This window comes from Bombina bombina, chromosome 3 (assembly GCF_027579735.1).
Source record: "Bombina bombina isolate aBomBom1 chromosome 3, aBomBom1.pri, whole genome shotgun sequence".
Lineage (NCBI taxonomy): Eukaryota > Metazoa > Chordata > Amphibia > Anura > Bombinatoridae > Bombina > Bombina bombina.
Window position 1 is genome coordinate 996,091,487 of NC_069501.1, and position 21,337 is coordinate 996,112,823.

Genomic DNA, 21,337 nt, shown 5'->3' on the forward strand with positions numbered 1-21,337 from the left:
TGTGTGTGTGTGTGTGTGTGTGTGTGTGTGTATATGTATGTATATATATATATATATATATATATACACACATACATACACACACATAAAAAAATACACACACACATACACATATGTAATATATATGTATGTGTGTGTGAGTATATATATACACATTATATATACACACACACACACACATGTGTATATATATATATATATATATATATATATATATATATATATATATATATATATATATATACACACACACACACATATATATATATAAATATATATATACACAAAATATACAAACAAATTTATGATCCAACAAGTATATTTCTGAGAGCCCTGTTAAATGGGCTTTATAGAGGTTATACATTTTACTTTTCAAGAGAATGCAGGAGTCAGCATTATTAACATTTTAGGAGCACAGGTTTCCCAGGTTTGTAAACTTTTGTATCAACACTAAGGACAAAAATAGGGACAAATGCAAAACATTTAAATAAATTTACTTTAACCACGTATTTAAATATATGTATCCATCCCATTCCGGCTACTAAACATTTTTTATGACTCTAGCAGTATTTATTTTTGCTAGACAAGCTATACAAAACGTTACCCACTGCTTTTGAGTGACAAGTATACTATTGAAATTAAATGACAAGAGCAGATCATCATTCATTTTATCTAGTTTTGATGTCAATAAAACAGAATAGAATATTCATGCCAACAGGGATCTCATTTTATTCTCAATTACCTAAACCAATCTTTTTTTATCCCTACTAGAACACCTCAAAAATGACATCTTAAATTGGTATAAGCAGTTAAAACATTGCAGAAGCAGTCAGATGTGGTTAAACAACCATAACCTGGGAGCCCTGTCAGACAGTGGCCAGTTAGCATGAGTCACTAAGCCAGAATAAGTCATTTTCTATCCTTCACAACTAATATACACATGCATGAACACATAAGGAGTATTTTTATTTTTAAATTAATTGTGCTGTGTATTACTGTAACCATTTGACCTGTACAAACAAACTTATATGAATAATAGGTAACTATTTAACATAGTTTCCAGGGCACTACCTCTCTAAAATAGTAAATATATATATTTTTTTTAAACTATAGAGAGTTTCAAAGATATTTAAACAAATATTGATAACCAAGGTGCTCACTATATTTTCCTTTCCAGTGCATGGGTTATACTATTTTCACCTCTGGGTGAACACCCCCTAAATCCCTTTGCTTCAAATACTTAGGACCCCCTGGATTTGGGGTATATAGCTGTGTCTTTTTAACTTTTTTTGCAATAAACTTAATCATGTTTTTATGCAGAATGAACCACCTATAGCAATTTTAAGATGGAAATGTTATGTATTCTGAATTATGTATAAATCACCTTACGAGACTAAGAGATTTTACATTGAAAAAGATATACGTAATCTGGGTATTTTTCTAATAACCATATTCATATGTGATGCCCCGGGGTGATCGTTTCCCTGTTTGATGATTACTGTCTGGTACAGTTGTATGATCCTCCGTTTTTTTAAGGATTGGGGGGGGGGGCTGGGAACGACAGCCCTGGGGAGGTGTGTCCTGCACTGACTGCCTCACAAGGTACAGGCATTACCTCATTAGCACGGGACACAAGCAGACATCCTCATCACACTGGGGCAGATTTGGGAATACGCCAGCCAAGACAAGCATATGTTCCCTTTACAAAATCCAGCTAAGAGCAACATGCAAACCTACACATTTATTACAAACTTTAATACAGTGTACGTACCTGCCCTGCCCCTGGCTGGCTGTGCTGATCCTATACGTGCTTTCTAGTAAATTATCATTCAGTCTTCCCCCTCCCCAACCTGGCTGAGTCAGACACAGGGCGGGGCCATTACATCCAACTATCCTCCAGCTCACATACCCCAGTGCAGGTAAATAAAATACACGCTGATTTATCCAACCACCAGGCGTGTTAAAAAGTTCCAGATTTTCTTAAAATCCCAAATGGAGTATAATTATTGTACACAGGGGGCAGTCACTTTCTATAAAAGATGGATAATCAAAGGATACGGGACAAACCCCATCCCGTATTGATTCAAAACGGGACGCGCTATTTTAGTCTCAAATACGGGACAATTCCGTATTTTAAAAGGGACGGGTGGCAACCAATAACACTATAAATTTAAAAGGGACACGGTAAAAAAAATACATTAAAAAAATCCCAAAGTACTCCAGCAAATGTGTAGCTTCATATGGTGTGCAGATTTCGACATCATAGCCCTACTACAAATCAAATCCAAAAAGACTAGCAGCACCACCAATTAGATGAAAACTTTTTTATTCACCAAAAGACTTCATACGAAAAACAACTTTTCGGGCCCAAACCCTTTAAGCCACCAGTTTCAGTAGCAGCTGTTACTGTGTATTGGTGCATGTGGAGCATATAAACATATGATTTGTGCACCCACACTACAACGCTGCTCCTTCTCTTGGTGTTGTTGTGTATCTCATCAATGATCATTCAAATTAAATTATTATCGATACAATACAAGCCACCATTGACTCTCTGAGGAGTGGCTTTTCCCAGGCAGATGTTTATGTGGCCCATGTGCGCTCAAACACGTTAATAGATTTCACTGAAACTGACAGCTTTTACTCAAAGCTTTTCTGATAAAAGTGATTTGCAAATTATTATTTACTCACTACACAGTAACCAGAGAGCATATATATATATAAACACTCAGGTTTATCAAATACATAGCATCTGATTTATACTAATCAGTTTTACACAGAGGAGGAATTACAATTTCTTTAGAATAAAAACTGGTATATGGTTAAAAATTAAAGGGATAGAAAAGCAACAAATAAATGAAAGAGTAATCATAATATTGTCAAAATAGGTTGTTAAAGGGAAAGAAAGGTCAAAATTGAAATGTACGTCGATGCATCTCAATTTTAAATAGAAGAATTTTTGCAATGTACTTCCTTAGCAAAAATGCTTCTAAAAAAAGTTATTACTGTTTTCCAGTGGCATACACACATATGCTGTGAGGGCCGGTGCACCAGTATCCAAACACTACACCTTCAGCAGAGGCTTGTATAACACAAATTAAGTCTTCAGACATGCACTACAGACCACAACCAAGTCCAAAAACCCTTACAGCATATGTGCTTATGTCGCTAAAAAAAATTTTTGCTAATAAAAGTGCAATGCGAAAATGTTTCTATTTAAAACTGAAATGTACCCATGCACAAGTTTGACCTTTCTATCCCTTTAAATTGTTAAAAACTTTTAAAACAATCACATGAAGGTTTACACCAGGGGTGCCTAATAAGTAGATCGGGATCTACCAGTAGATCCTAAAGGCACTGCTGCTAGATTGCGGCTGATGTGATCAAGTTACGCAATCTCAACACTGGGGCGTAAGTAGAGTATTGTTGCTAGGGATACTGCTTTATCTAACGCAATGTGTGAAGGGGCAGGTCATTAAACAGGCTGATGGACGGATACGAAAAGTGCTACAGGATTGGATCTTGAGGGACATCGATTTCAACCAATCAATGTAGATGATTTTTGAAAGACAACACAATTGGCCTATCAAAAGCATGGTTGAGTGAGTACTCACCCAAAGGATATGGCGGTATAGTATAGTTAGGAGGGTAAGCGTCAATAGATAGAAAAAGTAAAGGCGGAGGCTGCTGTGCTATGCTAAAGAAACAAGTCTGATTGACGTCTAGCTAGCAAATGAACGTGTTGACCCAGTAAGAAATGGACTGCATCGCACGCTATTGAAATTTATGTAAGCCTCACTGGGTCATATCAGGCCAAGCCCATGGTGCAAAGTAAAGGGGGTCAGTGGCAGTAATTTGAATGCAGTGTTTTGTAACATGGAACAAGAGGTTGCTTCTGTTAACCCGAATTAAAGTGAATATAAAGTCAGGCAGCATGGTCAACACTGCCTAAAAATTGAGGTTAAAATAACAGCACTTTAATTCATAATTTTTTCTACAAAGTTCTAATTACCTATTATTTTAACTTTATTTCAATACGATCGTCATTTCAATCCTCTGCCCGCCATCTTGGATTAATGATTGACATTGTAGGCTCGCTTTTTTCAACCAATAATCCAATCCCCCGGGGGGACCAAACCCCTTTTGTCGACGTCACGCGTCTGTAATGCGCTTGCGTTTTAAACCAGTTGAAACAAAGAGCTCTGACTCGCGTTTACATTTCGTGCATGCGCTATTTCACTTTTATGGGACTTAGTTATTTATTCAACAATTATCAGAGCGCTTGGTAAATATTGTTCGTACATGGGCTCCGTTATGAATGCTAATACAATGCGTTCGTAAGCATAACATAGCACAGTTTATTGGGCATGATATAAACTAAATAATATGCGATTTAGCGATATTGATAATAGATTTAATGTTTTAAAAGCTGCAAATTTTTTGGGAGGGGTTACATCGTTGGAATCAGATTAATACTTTCAATATAATGCTCTGCTTTATTTTGTGTGCGAAAAGTGCAAACAAATGAAACTGTTATTTATCAATTTAAATATTATATTATACAAACACAAATATAACTTTAGTATAAGTATTATTATAGGGACAATGTAATGCTAGGGATGTAATGCTGCTGTACTGAATTACATGATAGTATTCACTGAATGTATTCATTCAGTGAATACTATGTTGCTAGTCATCGGCATGTAACGCATGCGCTGTGGATATCAAAGCCGGGAGCACGCATTACTCTACGTAAACAGCGGGTTGGACCGTTGTATACGTTAGAGTGAATAAAAACCAGAAGTTGCAGATGGGAGGAGCTGGTACCTAAAATGGAGCAAAATTGGAAATCTAAATATAATATTTATTTTGTATTTATTTAAAAAAATAAAGTGGCGCTATAATTTATAAAATAGCAAGCAATATTGACATAGATTCAAATAAGAGAAAATTGACACTCACTTTAAAGTCAGTGCTACTTTTGTTGTCAGGATTAATCTGTTGTATCTTTTATGCTTTTGCACATACATGTGTTGCTAAATCATGCAACTTTAAAGGGATATGAAACACACTTTTTTCCTTTATGATTCAGATAGAACATGCAATTTTAAACAACTTTCTAATTTACTCCTATTATCAATTTTTTTTCAGGAATGTAAGCTTAGGATCTGGTCCATTTTTAGTAGGTAGATCTCGTTGAGCTGGTCATTCAAAAAGTAGATCCCAACACAAAAAAAAAGCGTGGGCACCCCTGGTTTACACAATGAGATCTTACCTGCAATTCCTGGGCTTCTAATAGAATCCTCTTCTCTTCATTTAAAAGATCTCTTATCCGTATTGCCAGATTTTGAGGTTCTGAAATGTATTGATTCTGAAACAATGCAATATGTGAGTCAATTACTTCTTGATGTGAACAATATGAGCTTGATTAAATAAATCCTCATTCATATTTAGAACTTTTCCTTTATAGTTGACTTTGGAAAATAAAGTTAGCTTTCTGGCAGGTGGTATCCTGCTGTAATGGCACAAAAATATAGAATATTGTTTGTGTCATTTGGTGACAGAGAAATTAAATGGGAAATGCAGAATAAATAGGGTAATGAATTCAGTGAGGAGCCGATTGGTGGCTAAAAATATTTTTTTAATAATGTTTCTTTTCTTGAATATTGGTGGTCAGGCAGTAGCGCTAACAGCAAAGTGCAATTGGTGCTGTCAGAGACAGAATGCTGGGAATTAGATTGGGGGGGGTGCTTAATGTTATTTTCAAATTTTCCTACATGGCGATGACTAACAGATTACTAAAACAGGTCTTTAATCCCAAGCACCATTAGCCAGCAGTACATTACAGAACCTGTGCTTGATGTCCCCCTCTGGATAGGTGTATAGGGAAATTATAGGACGCCTGTAACGCTGGGATCCCATACAAAAACAGAGAAGATATTTGGATCCCTGACTTGATGGTTTCCTTAAAGGGACATAAAACAGTATGAACTAGCATACGTTTCTAAATATATAATGCAGCCAACCCCTTTAATTCAGGCATCGTTTTGTTTGCAGCAAGCTCCCCCCTGGACATGTAAAAGGACAGTCAAGTCCAAAAAACAAATTTTCATGTTTCAAACAGGGCATGTAATTTTAAACAACTTTCCAATTTACTTTTATCACCAATTTTGCTTTGTACTCTTGGTATTCTTAGTTGAAAGCTAAACCTAGGAAGGCTCATATGCTAATTTCTAAGCCCTTAAACGACACCTCTTATCACATGCTTTTTTATTTGCTTTTCACAACAGGGGAAAGCTAGTTCATGTAAACCATATAGATAACATTGTGATCACGCCCATGGATTGTGGCAGACACTGCACTAATTGGCTAAAATGATAATAAATAAAATGGCATGTGATCAGGGGGCTGTCAGTTGGACCCTTTTAGAATATGCACATAACTCAAAATGTTTTATGGCACTTTAAAGAGGTATAGGGGGGCTGGGATATTAGTTAGTGAATGTAGAAATGTTATTATACTTTTTATTGTTGCTTTTCACATGATTTTGACATTCGTGGTGTATATGTTGAATATATATTTACTTCATTTTTTAATAGGCAAGTTAGTGGTGCTTTTTCTCTTCCTTTGTATTTTAAGTGTGTAATATTATGATGTTTAATATTGTCAATGAGAACATTCTTTAAACAATGGTTTGTTTTGTACCTAAATGAGGTATGACAGATTTATTTTTCCTCTCTGTAATTTAACATACATGGTTTTTTGGAGGGCTAAAACCATTGACTCACTACAGGAATGTTTCATGCAATTGTTGGTGTTTTTGTATAAATCTGACAAAATGCAGCTACACCTGAATGCCTCTTTTCATTCTAGTTCTGTTGTAAATGTTAGCAGCAGATGGGGAGGAGCTGGTGACACCTGCTACGTTACTTTGGTCGCCACCAGATTCAGTAGGAAGTTACTATTTATAATATGCAAAGCTAGTACAAACCTAGCCTTATATTGTTCTGCCCTGGTCCTGTGAAATTCACCTGTCATGTTTTAAGAATGTTGGCGACATGTACAAATGCACATTAAAAGCAACCCAACATTTATCAATTATTGACGTACTGCTTTATATTGTTTACACTAGTTGTAATGCCAACACTGAGCATTCCAATCAGGGCAACAGGTATTAGAGTTCGTGTGAGGGTGGGTGTATATGCGTGATGGTGAGTGTGTGTGTAAAAAAGAGAATGTTAGAGTGAGAGAGAGTGCGTGTATGGGGGGGGGTGTAAGAATGTAAGGGTATGTAAGAGAGTGTTAGTGAGAGTGTTAGAGAGAAAGAGAGTTAGAAAGAGTGTTAGAGAGAGAAAGAGTGTTAGAAAGAGAAAGAGTGTTAGAGAAAGAGTATTAGAAAGAGTGTTAGAGAGAGAAAGAGTGTTAGAGAGAGAAAGAGTGTTAGAAAGAGTGTTAGAGAAAGAGTGTTAGAAAGAGAAAGAGTGTTAGAGAGAGAAAGAGTGTTGGAAAGAGAAAGAGTGTTAGAAAGAGAAAGAGTGTTAGAAAGAGAAAGAGTGTTAGAGAGAGAAAGAGTGTTAGAGAGAGAAAGAGTGTTAGAAAGAGTGTTAGAGAGAGAAAGAGTGTTAGAGAGAGAAAGAGTGTTAGAAAGAGTGTTAGAGAAAGAGTGTTAGAAAGAGAAAGAGTGTTAGAGAGAGAAAGAGTGTTGGAAAGAGAAAGAGTGTTAGAAAGAGAAAGAGTGTTAGAAAGAGAAAGAGTGTTAGAGAGAGAAAGAGTGTTAGAGAGAGAAAGAGTGTTAGAGAGAGAGAAAGAGTGTTAGAGAGAGAAAGAGTGAAAGAGTGTTAGAAAGAGAAAGAGTGTTAGAAAGAGAAAGAGTGTTAGAGAGAGAAAGAGTGTTAGAAAGAGTGTTAGAAAGAGAAAAAGAGAATTAGAAAGAGAGTGAGAGAGAGATTATTCCTGACTAATTTTTAAAGAGAACAACATACTACTAGACTATCCTTGTTTGAATGATGCTTTCATGAGTTGTTTACTACCGTTCAGGCTTGACAACAATCCATATTAAAGTGCGCACAGCTTTACTTAGCCAAATTTCTTTTGCACACACTGCTCAAATTTTTTTTAGAGATAACATTGCTCATAGGCATAAAGGCATTTTTTCAGTACAGGAGCAATCCCTTTTACAAAACAATGCACTCTTTTAGATGCAATGAAAAGTACTTTTGCTCCATTTTAAGTGTATTGCTAACTTTTTGGCCTGAGAGGACTAACAGTGCATTAGTGCACTCTGGCAGCCAAGGGGTTAACATGACGTTTAAAATAAGTGACACTTTAACATGAAATGTCCCACTGAATTCTAATAAAGCTATTGTGATAATAAGACAGGTGATATAATACAAAACGTATTACCTGAATCTTAAGCTTGAATCTGCGAAAGTTGTGTTGCTGTACCATCTCTTGCTGCTGAGTGAAGTGGCTGTACTGTGTGTCCAGGTGCTCCAGGAGATTCTGAAACTGGACAGCTGCTATGGAGCCATCCCTAGCTGCAAATTTCCTAAGGGTAACAAGGAGACAGATGTCAGATAGAATAAAGTACAGTTACAGGGCCATCAAGGGTTAATGAAAAGCTCTGCTTGGCAAAATGTAGCATAGCAAAACTATCAGCTAACAACAATTCATACGCGAACAATAAATATATATATTATTTAGCAGATGTTTACAATTAACATTTGTAAAACATCCAAACACTTAATTGCAATCATAAACAAACATTCTGATTTTTGTTATTTTACTTCTATATTTTAACCCCTTAACGACCAAGGACGTGCCAGTCACACCCTACAAAAAACAGTCCTTGACAACCAAGGACGTGCCTGGCACGTCCTCAGGGGTTTTTAAGCGCTGGAAGCGATCGTGATCACTTCTAAATGCTTTCAGGGTATTGCAGTGATGCCTAGATATTGAGGCATCCTACAATACCCTCTGGTAAGCAACTGATGCAGACAGGGCCACTCTGTGGCCCTCTCTGCATTGGCCAGTGATGGTGCCGATCGTTGGTGGCATGAGAGGGATAGGAGGGAGACGGGTGGGTGGCCCACCGCTGGAGGATTTCCGGTGAGCGATCATGAGAGTTCCGGTAGCGGGAGTGTTGGGAAAGGGATCTGGGAGGGGGGTAGGGTATTGAGGGGGGGCAGCTACACTACAGAAAAAAAAATGGGTTTTGTATTTATTTTTTTATTTAAAAAAAGCCCAATTTTTATCAAACCAAGATGGCGGCAAATAGGGAGAGGGGGGAGGGTTAGAAAACGGTTTGGGGGGGAATCCTACACTGCAGAAAAAAAAAAATAAAAAAAAAAATATATATATATATATATATATATATATATATATTTTTTTTTTTTTTTAACTTGTCAAGTGTTGTTCTCACTAAATCTGGATTGGAGGTTTTAAGTTTGGGTCTCAATTTTGTACCTACAACAAGGTTTAACGTGTTTGATACACAAATCGATATCAACAGATTCATACAAGGACTTACACTAAAAAAATTCTATACACTTAATCCCTCAGTAAATAAAGAATGTGTGTGTTTAGACACAGCAGCACAGCATGACTTTCTTAACCCCATAGAGGCGAGGGATTTTTTGAATTTATGTGAGTTGGAATTGGAAAGCTCTGATAGAAGCTTGATAGGAAGCCATAAGGGCTTCAAGCCTAAGTCCATCTTCTATCCCACACAACACAGAGGACAAGTACTAGAATCCTTTCACAAAAGGATGGAGGAGGATCTCCTTAAATTGGAAAGACAGGAGTCAGAATCTTTGATCAGAGATAAAGGTAACCTCACAAGTGAGCAAAAATTGGCTCTCAAAGCTCTTCAACAAAGAGACAATATAGTTATCAAGCAGTCCGACAAGGGGGGCTCCATTGTAGTGTTGGACAAGACTTACTACATTATGGAAGCAGAAAGACAGCTATTGGACAAAGAAGTCTATTCCATAATGTCTGGGGATCCAACTCGCCAATTTGGAGTCCTCCTGTTGGATCTGCTTGATAATGGCAGGCATATGGGACTGATTGATGATGAGACATTTGAATACCTCAAAGTGAAACATCCTGTGGTCCCCATATTCCATCACTTTCCCAAGGTCCATAAGTCCTTGATGGAGGTGAAAGGACGTCCTATTGTCTCTGGAATAGGCTCTCTTTTTGAGAACCTATCTAATTGGTTAGAGTACTTATTACAACCTCTGGTGTTTGGGTTGCCCTCTTACCTGAGGGATACCAAGCACCTACTGAGGCTGATGCAACATCATACTTGGAGTGTGAATATGGTTTGGCTTACAGTGGATGTGGTTGGATTATATTCAGCAATTCCCCATACCAAAGGGATGATGGCCACCAGGTATATGCTTGATAGATTTAGTACCTATGATGACAACCTTAAAGATTATATCATGCGCGTGTGAGTTTTCTGGTACATTTTACCTACAGAAGCGAGGGACGGCCATGGGTGCGAAATTTGCACCAGCCTATGCCAATATTTTCATGGGCTGGTGGGAGTTGACGCACCTATATACTGATTTAAACCCATTCTTAACATCCATCAGTAGCTACAAACGCTATATAGATGACCTCCTTTTTGTATGGTTTGGCAAACAGGAGGAAATTAAGGATTTTTGTGATTATCTCAATGATAATGAAGTGGGTTTGAGTTTTACTTTTAGCTCCGATAAAATAAGTATTCCATATCTTGATGTCACTCTGACAGGTCTGCCACTAGAGAATAGGGTGAGCACCTCCCTTTATGCCAAACCGATATCATCCAATACTTTCCTCCATGCAAGAAGCTGCCATTCCAATCATAATAGCTATGGAATAGCGAAGGGACAGTTCCTAAGATTGCGCCGGAACTGTTCAGAGGATGACAGCTTTTTCCATGAAAGCAGAATCCTTACGCAAAAGTTCCTTGAGCGAGGATACAATAAGAATGTTGTATCAAGAGCCTACAATGAAGTTTCACAACGGGATAGATTATCCCTTTTGGCAGATACTTAATAAATTGAGGTCCAAAAGGAACAATCCTACTTTTGTGACCACATACAGTTCACAGTATTATGCAGTGTGCAAAATGCTCAGGAAAAATCTTCCAATTTTGTTGGCGGATGACATCCTGAAAGGTGAGATCAAAGATGGATGTTTTTGCGTCCCTAAACGTAACATAACCATTGGGAACCAAGTTTCTCCATCGCTACTTAAGAAACCAAAATCTAAAAGTAGCTGGTTACTTCAAAAGGGACACTTCAAATGTGGAACAAGCTCATGCAAGGCATGTGGTTTTGTTACTACAGGCAAAACGTTTCAATCAAAAGCGACTCAGAGAGTATTCAATCATGCATACTGTACAAACTGTAGATCTACATATATTATCTACATGATCACATGTGAAATCTGTGATAAACAGTATGTTGGTTGCACCTCCAGGGAGGCAAGAGAGAGGGTACGTGCCCATCTCAATGATATTGAGCGTGCTATTCTTACCACAGGGGCTTCTAACATCACCCTGATGGATTTCAATAAAATGTTTAGAAGTTTCACATGGACAGTTATTGACTACATTCCAAAAAGGCCAAGAGGGGGTGATAGATTCAGGGACCTCCTGAAAAGGGATATATCCTGATCTTCACCTTAGGGACCAGGCAACCAATAAATCTGAACATTGAAACAGACCTGATTAATCATTGGTGATCTCCAATGTTGCCTGTATACTCAAGCATTTAGCTTTTCAAGCGTTACAAATGCCTTAGTCATATATATACATACATTTATACTTTATAAGTAATCCCAAGTACCTTCCTGCCCAAATATCCCTATGGCGTTCTTCGATTTCCAAGTTTAAATTCACATGAGTTTGGAAAATCTTGTATATTTATATATATATAAATATTCTTCAATATTTATAATTGAATCACATAATTTAAACCTGACATTGTCTATTACAGTTAGATGTTACAATTACATCTAGCATCAGTTTAGTCACAATGACATGGTTAGTCTGCTTTTAGTATTAGGGTATATAAGTTGAGAAAGAACAAGGAGATTAGATAGTGTATGTTTTTCTTGGGTTCATTACCGGTGGCTATCTCAGACTTAGACCATACAGTGGTAGCTCCCCTTATTTCTAGTCAGTAAATAGTCTGTAGTGACATTAAAGACTAATTATAGTAATACACATTTTTTTAAATGTATTACACTTTGGGTTGCATCCACAGGTCTATCCAGTCCGCTTTTCAAAAGGTCCCCGGGCCCATATCCTGTAACATTTATTACTACTAAAATAATAACAAAATACTTAAAAAGGTATCTATCATGGTATTTATACTAGTCATACTTACATATCCTTGTATCTCCTTCCTTACACATTATTCCTTTATCAGAGCAGACAGTTAGAAACTAAATGGTTTTACAAGTTAGGTAGTAGCTTTTTCCTGAGTGAGCTAGCAATGTTTACCTCCGCTCCTACCTGACCACTAGATAGCTTACTCAGGGCGTAATTCCTCCAATCAACAGTTAGGCCAACCTATATCAATATGCAAATGGAGCAGGGCATTATGCAGTCTATGAATAAGGCTCAGGGAGAGCCGAAACGCGTAAGACAGGCCCCTCACATGAGCTCCTAACAGCCCATATAACATCTGGCCATAGCTACGTTCTCTGCTAGCATGTATATACACAACATGCATGTATAGCGTTGCTGTTTTACCTTCTATTTGTTTCAATAAAGTGCACCATTGTTTTGAGCAGCGGTCCGGACCTTCCTTTTTGTGTGTGTGTATGTATAATATATATATATATATATATATATATATATATATATATATATATATATATATATATCCATCCTTTTATTTTAGTACTGGCAGACTTTCTGCCAGTACTTAAGATGGGGGTGACAATTGTGAGGTGGGGGAGGGAAGAGAGCTGTTTGAGAGGGGTCAGGGAGGGATCAGGGGGTGGGATGTGTCAGGTGGGAGGCTGATCTCTACACTAAAGCTAAAATTAACCCTACAAGCTACCTAATAAACCCCTTCACTGCTGGCCATAAAACAAGTGTGGTGCACAGCGGCATTTAGCGGCCTTACCAAAAAGCAATGCCAAAGTCATATATGTCTGCTATTTCCTAACAAAGGGTATACCAGAGAAGCATTTACAACCATTTGTGCCATAATTGCACAAGGGTTTGTAAATAATTTCAGTTAGAACCCTGAGAGAAGTTTGTGAAAACATTTAACAATCTTTTTTATTTGATCGCATTTGGCGGTGAAATGGTGGCATGAAATATACCAAAATGGGCCTAGATGAATACTTTGGGTTGTCTACTAAAAAAAAATAAAAAAATGTATATTTTTATATATATATATATATATATATATATATATATATATATATATATATATATATATATATATATATATATATATATATATATATATAAATACATACACACACACACACGTGGAGGGTTATTCAGGGATTCCTGACAAATATCAGTGTTACAATGTAACTCGCTAAGGAAAAATAAATCGTTTGGAAATAGCAAAGTTCTACTTGTACTTATTGCCCTATAACTTGCAAAAAAAACCAAAGAACATATATATATATATATATATATATATATATATATATATATATATATATATATATATATATAAACAAACATTGGGTATCTCTAAACTCAGGACAAATTGTTGAAATTATTTAGCATGGGTGTTTTTTGGTCATTGTAGATATGTAACAGATTTTGGGGGTCAAAGTTAGAAAAAGTGTTTCTGTTTTTTTTTTTATTTTCATCATATATTATAATTTTTTTTATAAAATGATATGATGAAAATAATGGTATCTTTAGAAAGTCCATTTAATGGTGAGAAAAACGGTATATAATGTGTGGGTACAGTAAATGAGTAAGAGGAACATTACAGCTAAACACAAACACAGCAGAAATGTAAAAACAGCCCTTGTCCTTAACGGTAAGAGAATTGAAAAATGGTCTGGTCACTAAGGGGTTAAAATAAGATTTGAGCAATGTTTTAATTATTTATTATACCAGGAAACAAATTTAGTTATTATATAACGAAGCATGTGATAAAACTTAAAGGGACATTAAGCAGTTTGGGATTGTAATAAATCTAGTTTAAAGTGAATGTAAACTTGAGCGTATTCGCTCACGTCATAAGATAGAATTTAAAAAAAAAAGACTTTCATTCATCAAATTTGTATTATATACTGAGATTTATACCTTTTAATGCTATAACGATAAGCGCCGTTCCTCCACCTTCCATATTGCTCAAAATGATTGACAGATGATGAATTTGCAATCCACTAAACGTTGTTCCCCAACCCAGGGGCGTTCAGCCCCTTAGTACAAATGTCATGCCCCGGGGGAAACAACGATTAGTGGATTGCAGATTCGTCATCTGTTAATCAATTGAGCAATATGGCGGGCGGAGGAACGGCGCTTATCGTTATAGCATTAAAAGGAAAAAATCTCAGTATATAGTACAAATTTGATGAATGAAAGTCTCACAATTATTTTTTAATTCTATCCTATGACGTGAGCGAATACGCTCAAGTTCACATTCACTTTAAGATGTTTTGTAATAAACATGTTTTATATTGATATACACTCTTGCCATTGTTTTCTACACCGGTCTCTGCATGAGAATTGAGCATTGAACAGCCGATGACTGCTGGCGAACTTTTGAGATTCTGGTTTCCTGCTGCCATGGGTCATGATCAGTCAGCTGAGCGGCTGAGAAGTCCCAGCTTGCAATTTCAGTACCTGTGTGTGCTCAACTACATGCGAGTGTGTTACTTTGTTACTCTTTACTGAGTGAATGCCCAGACTGTACTTGGCCATGTGGCACCCGTTTTCTTTTTAAGTGTGGAATTGGAGAGGAAGAGCCACCTCTTATCACAGAGAGCAGCCTGGGCGAATTCTAATCAGAACACCTAGATCACTCCATCTTTCCTATTTAGATGAATGTGAACACGTTTGTGGACGGTTATTTTTTAGACTTTGGGACTTTTGATCATTTGATGGAGCAGGGTGCCCACTTTTACTAGTTTGTATGTTGTATAGTTGAGCTAATTTAGTGTAGAGTTACTAGGGGGTTAATAGATATATCCTATGATATAATGTCTGAATTATACCACCCATAAATACCTATAAACATGTGGATTCATTTTCATATGAAGGAAAAAAACAACACATTTCAATACTTATTGCATGAACGGCCTCTTAGTGTAAAATAATAAGCTGAATGCAAAAAAGTAGCGGATTTATTTGCGCAGTTAAAACTGTTAATCTAAAGGCAGGAAAGGCTGACTGCATTAAAAAAAATTTAAAAAATTATTTAAAAAATAAAATTACTTTTTTGTGATGTTGCTGGCTTGTAGCTGTAGTAATGGCTACTACTTTGACTTTAAGCTGTTGTCTAGCTGCTCATCTGAAGACGTTATCCATAGTAAAAAGTGGACCAATAGATTTTAGTAAACCAACCAATTTGGAAACGCCCATTAAAAAAATATCAGACGAAGTGCAAGACTTTGTTTCCCCCCAAGTAGTGATACGCAAGTAAACAAAAAATTAAAACAAAAATGTACATGCACACATCTAAAAACAGATATATAAAGACCAATAAATAGAATGATATATACAGCTTAGCCCTTTGGAGGATATGATAATTATATATGCCTATATACCCCTGAATAAGACAAATCAATATTTACTGACCTAGACGGTCAATATTTACCACTTTGAGGGAAAAAATGTTATAAACTCTCTAGTCCATTGAAACAAAACATTAAAAGGACATGTGACTTTTCTAAAGAGGGGAAAAGCCTTTAAAACATATATACTATTATTTAGAGTTAACTAACAGAAAATCAGGGGTCAAGTCAAGAGGGAACGCATGGGAACAGAGTTCCAGCACTATTTTTGCAGGAGGAACTAGGTTCCCGCTGGACAGAGAACAGAAACACTTCAGTAAACACTGCTGCTTCTGGTGGGAGGGGCTGGAGCACAGTCTGGTTAGAATTATAGTAAAGGGCAGTAACACTTCCTATAATACACTAAATGCAAGCCTGTCAGTGGTCCTGCTGTGTGATCCCCCCGCAATGTGGTAACACATGGTGCTTACATTTCTGTGTGGCTTGCGCTGGGGTTATTTAGCTCCCCTCAGCAGAAATAGTGGGTGAGACTCTGTGACAGAGGAGGAGTCTCAGGCCCAAAGGCAACCATTCAACCCTTCCTTGGTTTTAATTTGCTTTCATTAACCAAAGTGTATAGATGATATAAATGTAAAAACAGTGTGTGTGTGTGTGTGTGTGTCTGTAAGTGTGTGTGCATAACAATATTAATTGTGAGGGGGTGGAAGTCTCGGTGAGTTCCCACACTTCTTTGTAGGACTTGACCCCTGCAGAAAATCTTACGTATAATGAAGCATTCACTCACATTTCCTAGATAAACTAAAGCACCTGCCATAACAGCTATTATCATACATCTTATAATATTTTTAATTTTGTTGTTGATTTCTCTCACCAGTCTTGGGATTCAATCCATGGAGCCAAATACTGCCGCACCTCCATAGGAATAAATTCTTGATTATAGAGGGCCATGAGTTGATCCTTATGCACACCAGTCAGCATCAAAAGTTCCCCCCATTGGCTCATGATGACAATGTTGGCTACCCAAACTGGGTCTATGTAAAATGAATAATTCAGGACCTGGAAAATGAGATAAAAAAAAGAAAGAAACTAAGAAAATTCCTACCATGCATATACATGACACTGAACTAAGGGAAGTAAACCATAAAGCCATATGAGATAAGTAGAGGTTGCTCGTTGTTTTCTAAAATCAACCCCAAGAGACAAAAATGGCCCAATTTGTAACAAGCAGCCCAGTAAATAATAACGGTTAACAGTGAAATTTCGACCAGTAGGAAAATAATTTGTTTAGATTTCAATTAGACAGCAATGTATCTTAAATAAACTTCCTAGACTAGAGCATTTTATTTTTGCAGCAACGCTCACCGTTAACACTGTCAAGCACCCATTTAGGAGCCATACTAAATTGCTGCTCATGTATTGGGCACTGCTGGTGTGGCAATCAAGAGTGATGCACACGCACACATTATATATATATATATATATAATATGAGAACCAACTTGACAGAATACCTGCAGCAGAAGTTTAACTAGACATTTAAAGGCATAGGAAAGTCAAAATTAAAACTTGCACAATTCAGACAGAACATGTCATTTTAAGACACTTATATTCACTTCTATTTTAAAATGAGTTTTATTCTCTTGGTATCCCTTGTTGAAAAAGGAAACCCACATATCCTACACTAGTGGGAGCTAGCTGCTGGTTGGGGCCTGCACACATTTCTCTTGTGAATGGCAAACTAGATGTGTTTAGCAAGCAATGCTGTTCTTTCAGTAAATGAAGCAAATGTGATAATAGAAGTGAATTTAAAACAGAATTTATGCTTACCTGATAAATTACTTTCTCCAACGGTGTGTCCGGTCCACGGCGTCATCCTTACTTGTGGGAAATATCTCTTCCCCAACAGGAAATGGCAAAGAGTCCCAGCAAAGCTGGCCATATAGTCCCTCCTAGGCTCCGCCCACCCCAGTCATTCGACCGACGGACAGGAAATTTATAGGAGAAACCATATGGTACCGTGGTGACTGTAGTTAGAGAAAATAATTCATCAGACCTGATTAAAAAACCAGGGCGGGCCATGGACCGGACACACCGTTGGAGAAAGTAATTTATCAGGTAAGCATAAATTCTGTTTTCTCCAACATTGGTGTGTCCGGTCCACGGCGTCATCCTTACTTGTGGGAACCAATACCAAAGCTTTAGGACACGGATGAAGGGAGGGAGCAAATCAGGTTACCTAAACGGAAGGCACCACGGCTTGCAAAACCTTTCTCCCAAAAAATAGCCTCTGAAGAAGCAAAAGTATCAAATTTGTAAAATTTGGCAAAAGTGTGCAGTGAAGACCAAGTCGCTGCCTTACATATATGGTCAACAGAAGCCTCGTTCTTGAAGGCCCATGTGGAAGCCACAGCCCTAGTGGAGTGAGCTGTGATTCTTTCAGGAGGCTGCCGTCCGGCAGTCTCATAAGCCAATCGGATGATGCTTTTAAGCCAAAAGGAAAGAGAGGTAGAAGTCGCTTTTTGACCTCTCCTTTTACCAGAATAAACAACAAACAAAGAAGATGTTTGTCTGAAATCTTTTGTAGCCTCTAAATCGAATTTTAGAGCACGGACTACGTCCAAATTGTGTAAGAAACGTTCCTTCTTTGAAACTGGATTCGGACATAAAGAAGGTACAACTATCTCCTGGTTAATATTTTTGTTAGAAACAACCTTTGGAAGAAAACCAGGCTTAGTACGCAAAACCACCTTATCTGCATGGAACACCAGATAGGGCGGAGAACACTGCAGAGCAGATAACTCTGAAACTCTTCTAGCAGAAGAAATTGCAACCAAAAACAAAACTTTCCAAGATAGTAACTTAATATCTATGGAATGTAAAGGTTCAAACGGAACCCCTTGAAGAACTGAAAGAACTAGATTTAGACTCCAGGGAGGAGTCAAAGGTCTGTAAACAGGCTTGATCCTAACCAGAGCCTGAACAAATGCTTGAACATCTGGCACAGCTGCCAGTCTTTTGTGTAGTAAGACAGATAAAGCAGAGATCTGTCCCTTTAGAGAACTAGCAGATAATCCTTTCTCCAAACCTTCTTGTAGAAAGGAGAGAATCTTATGAATTTGTATCTTATTCCATGGGAATCCTTTGGATTCACACCAACAGATATATATTTTCCATATTTTATGGTAAATCTTTCTAGTTACCGGTTTTCTGGCCTGAACCAGAGTATCTATCACAGAATCTGAAAACCCACGCTTCGATAGAATCAAGCGTTCAATCTCCAAGCCGTCAGCTGGAGGGAGACCAGATTTGGATGTTCGAATGGACCCTGAACAAGAAGGTCCTGTCTCAAAGGTAGCTTCCATGGTGGAACCGATGACATATTCACCAGGTCTGCATACCAAGTCCTGCGTGGCCACGCAGGAGCTGTCAAGATCACCGAGGCCCTCTCCTGATTGATCCTGGCTACCAGCCTGGGAATGAGAGGAAACGGTGGAAATACATAAGCTAGGTTGAAGGTCCAAGGTGCTACTAGTGCATCTACTAGAGTCGCCTTGGGATCCCTGGATCTGGACCCGTAGCAAGGAACCTTGAAGTTCTGACGAGACGCCATCAGATCCATGTCTGGAATGCCCCATAATTGAGTTATTTGGGCAAAGATCTCCGGGTGGAGTTCCCACTCCCCCGGATGGAATGTCTGACGACTCAGAAAATCCGCCTCCCAGTTTTCCACACCTGGGATGTGGATCGCAGACAGGTGGCAGGAGTGATCCTCCTCCCATTGAATTATTTTGGTCACTTCTTTCATCGCCAGGGAACTCCTTGTTCCCCCCTGATGATTGATATACGCAACGGTCGTCATGTTGTCTGATTGGAATCTTATGAATCTGGCCTTTGCTAGTTGAGGCCAAGCCCTGACAGCATTGAATATCGCTCTCAGTTCCAGAATGTTTATCGGGAGAAGAGACTCTTCCCGAGACCATAGACCCTGAGCTTTCAGGGATTCCCAGACCGCGCCCCAGCCCACTAGACTGGCGTCGGTCGTGACAATGACCCACTCTGGTCTGCGGAAGCTCATTCCCTGGGACAGATGGTCCAGGGTCAGCCACCAACGGAGTGAATCTCTGGTCTTCTGATCTACTTGAATCATTGGAGACAAGTCTGTATAGTCCCCATTCCACTGTTTGAGCATGCACAGTTGTAATGGTCTTAGATGAATTTGTGCAAAAGGAACTATGTCCATTGCTGCAACCATCAACCCTACTACTTCCATGCACTGCGCTATGGAAGGACGTGGAACAGAATGAAGAACTTGACAAGTGCTTAGAAGTTTTGACTTTCTGACCTCTGTCAGAAAAATCCTCATTTCTAAGGAATCTATTATTGTTCCCAAGAAGGGAACTCTTGTTGACGGAGACAGAGAACTCTTTTCTATGTTCACCTTCCATCCGTGTGATCTGAGAAAGGCCAGAACGATGTCTGTATGAGCCTTTGCTTTTGATAGGGACGCCGCTTGTATTAGAATGTCGTCCAAGTAAGGTACTACTGCAATGCCCCTCGGTCTTAGAACCGCTAGAAGGGAACCTAGTACCTTTGTGAAAATCCTTGGAGCAGTGGCTAACCCGAATGGGAGGGCCACAAACTGGTAATGTTTGTCCAGAAAGGCGAACCTTAGGAACTGATGATGTTCTTTGTGGATAGGAATATGTAGGTACGCATCCTTTAGATCCAAGGTAGTCATAAATTGACCTTCCTGGATAGTGGGTAGAATCGTTCGAATGGTTTCCATCTTGAACGATGGTACCCTGAGAAATTTGTTTAGGATCTTCAAATCCAAAATTGGTCTGAAAGTTCCCTCTTTTTTGGGAACTACGAACAGATTGGAATAAAATCCCATTCCCTGTTCCTTTATTGGAACTGGGTGAATCACTCCCATCTTTAACAGGTCTTCTACACAATGTAAGAACGCCTGTCTCTTTATTTGGTTTGAGGATAAGTGAGACATGTGGAACCTTCCCCTTGGGGGTAGTTCCCTGAATTCCAGGAGATAACCCTGAGAAACTATTTCTAGCGCCCAGGGATCCTGAACATCTCTTGCCCAAGCCTGAGCAAAGAGAGAGAGTCTGCCCCCTACTAGATCCGGTCCCGGATCGAAGGCTACTCCTTCATGCTGTTTTGTTTCGCAGCAGCAGGCTTCTTGGCCTGCTTACCCTTGTTCCAGCCTTGCATCGGTTTCCAGGCTGGTTTGGGTTGTGAGGCATTACCCTCTTGCTTAGAGGATGCAGAATTAGAGGCCGGTCCGTTCCTGAAATTGTGAAAGGAACGAAAATTAGACTTATTCTTGGCCTTGAAAGGCCTATCTTGTGGAAGGGCGTGGCCCTTTCCCCCAGTGATGTCTGAAATAATCTCTTTCAATTCTGGTCCAAACATAGTTTTACCTTTGAAAGGGATGTTAAGCAATTTTGTCTTGGATGACACATCCGCTGACCAAGACTTTAGCCAAAGCGCTCTGCGCGCCACGATTGCAAACCCTGAATTTTTCGCCGCTAATCTAGCCAATTGCAAAGCGGCATCTAAAATAAAAGAGTTAGCCAACTTAAGTGCGTGAACTCTGTCCATAAC

The 21,337-nt window shown here is 38.4% G+C and overlaps 1 protein-coding gene across 2 annotated transcripts in view; it reads right to left on the bottom strand.

Annotated features, from left to right (window-relative positions):
- The window catches only part of LOC128654285 (signal transducer and activator of transcription 1-alpha/beta), a 507,532-nt gene that overhangs the window by 441,342 nt on the left and 44,853 nt on the right, over positions 1-21,337 (bottom strand). For both annotated transcript variants that reach the window (XM_053708137.1, XM_053708138.1), the window contains exons 2-4: positions 16,592-16,776; positions 8,404-8,548; positions 5,276-5,371 (exon numbers count right to left, since the gene is read on the bottom strand). In XM_053708137.1, the coding sequence (XP_053564112.1) occupies positions 5,276-5,371; positions 8,404-8,548; positions 16,592-16,722 (372 nt within the window). In that variant the 5' untranslated portion in view covers positions 16,723-16,776. The remainder of the gene's footprint in view (positions 1-5,275; positions 5,372-8,403; positions 8,549-16,591; positions 16,777-21,337) is intronic.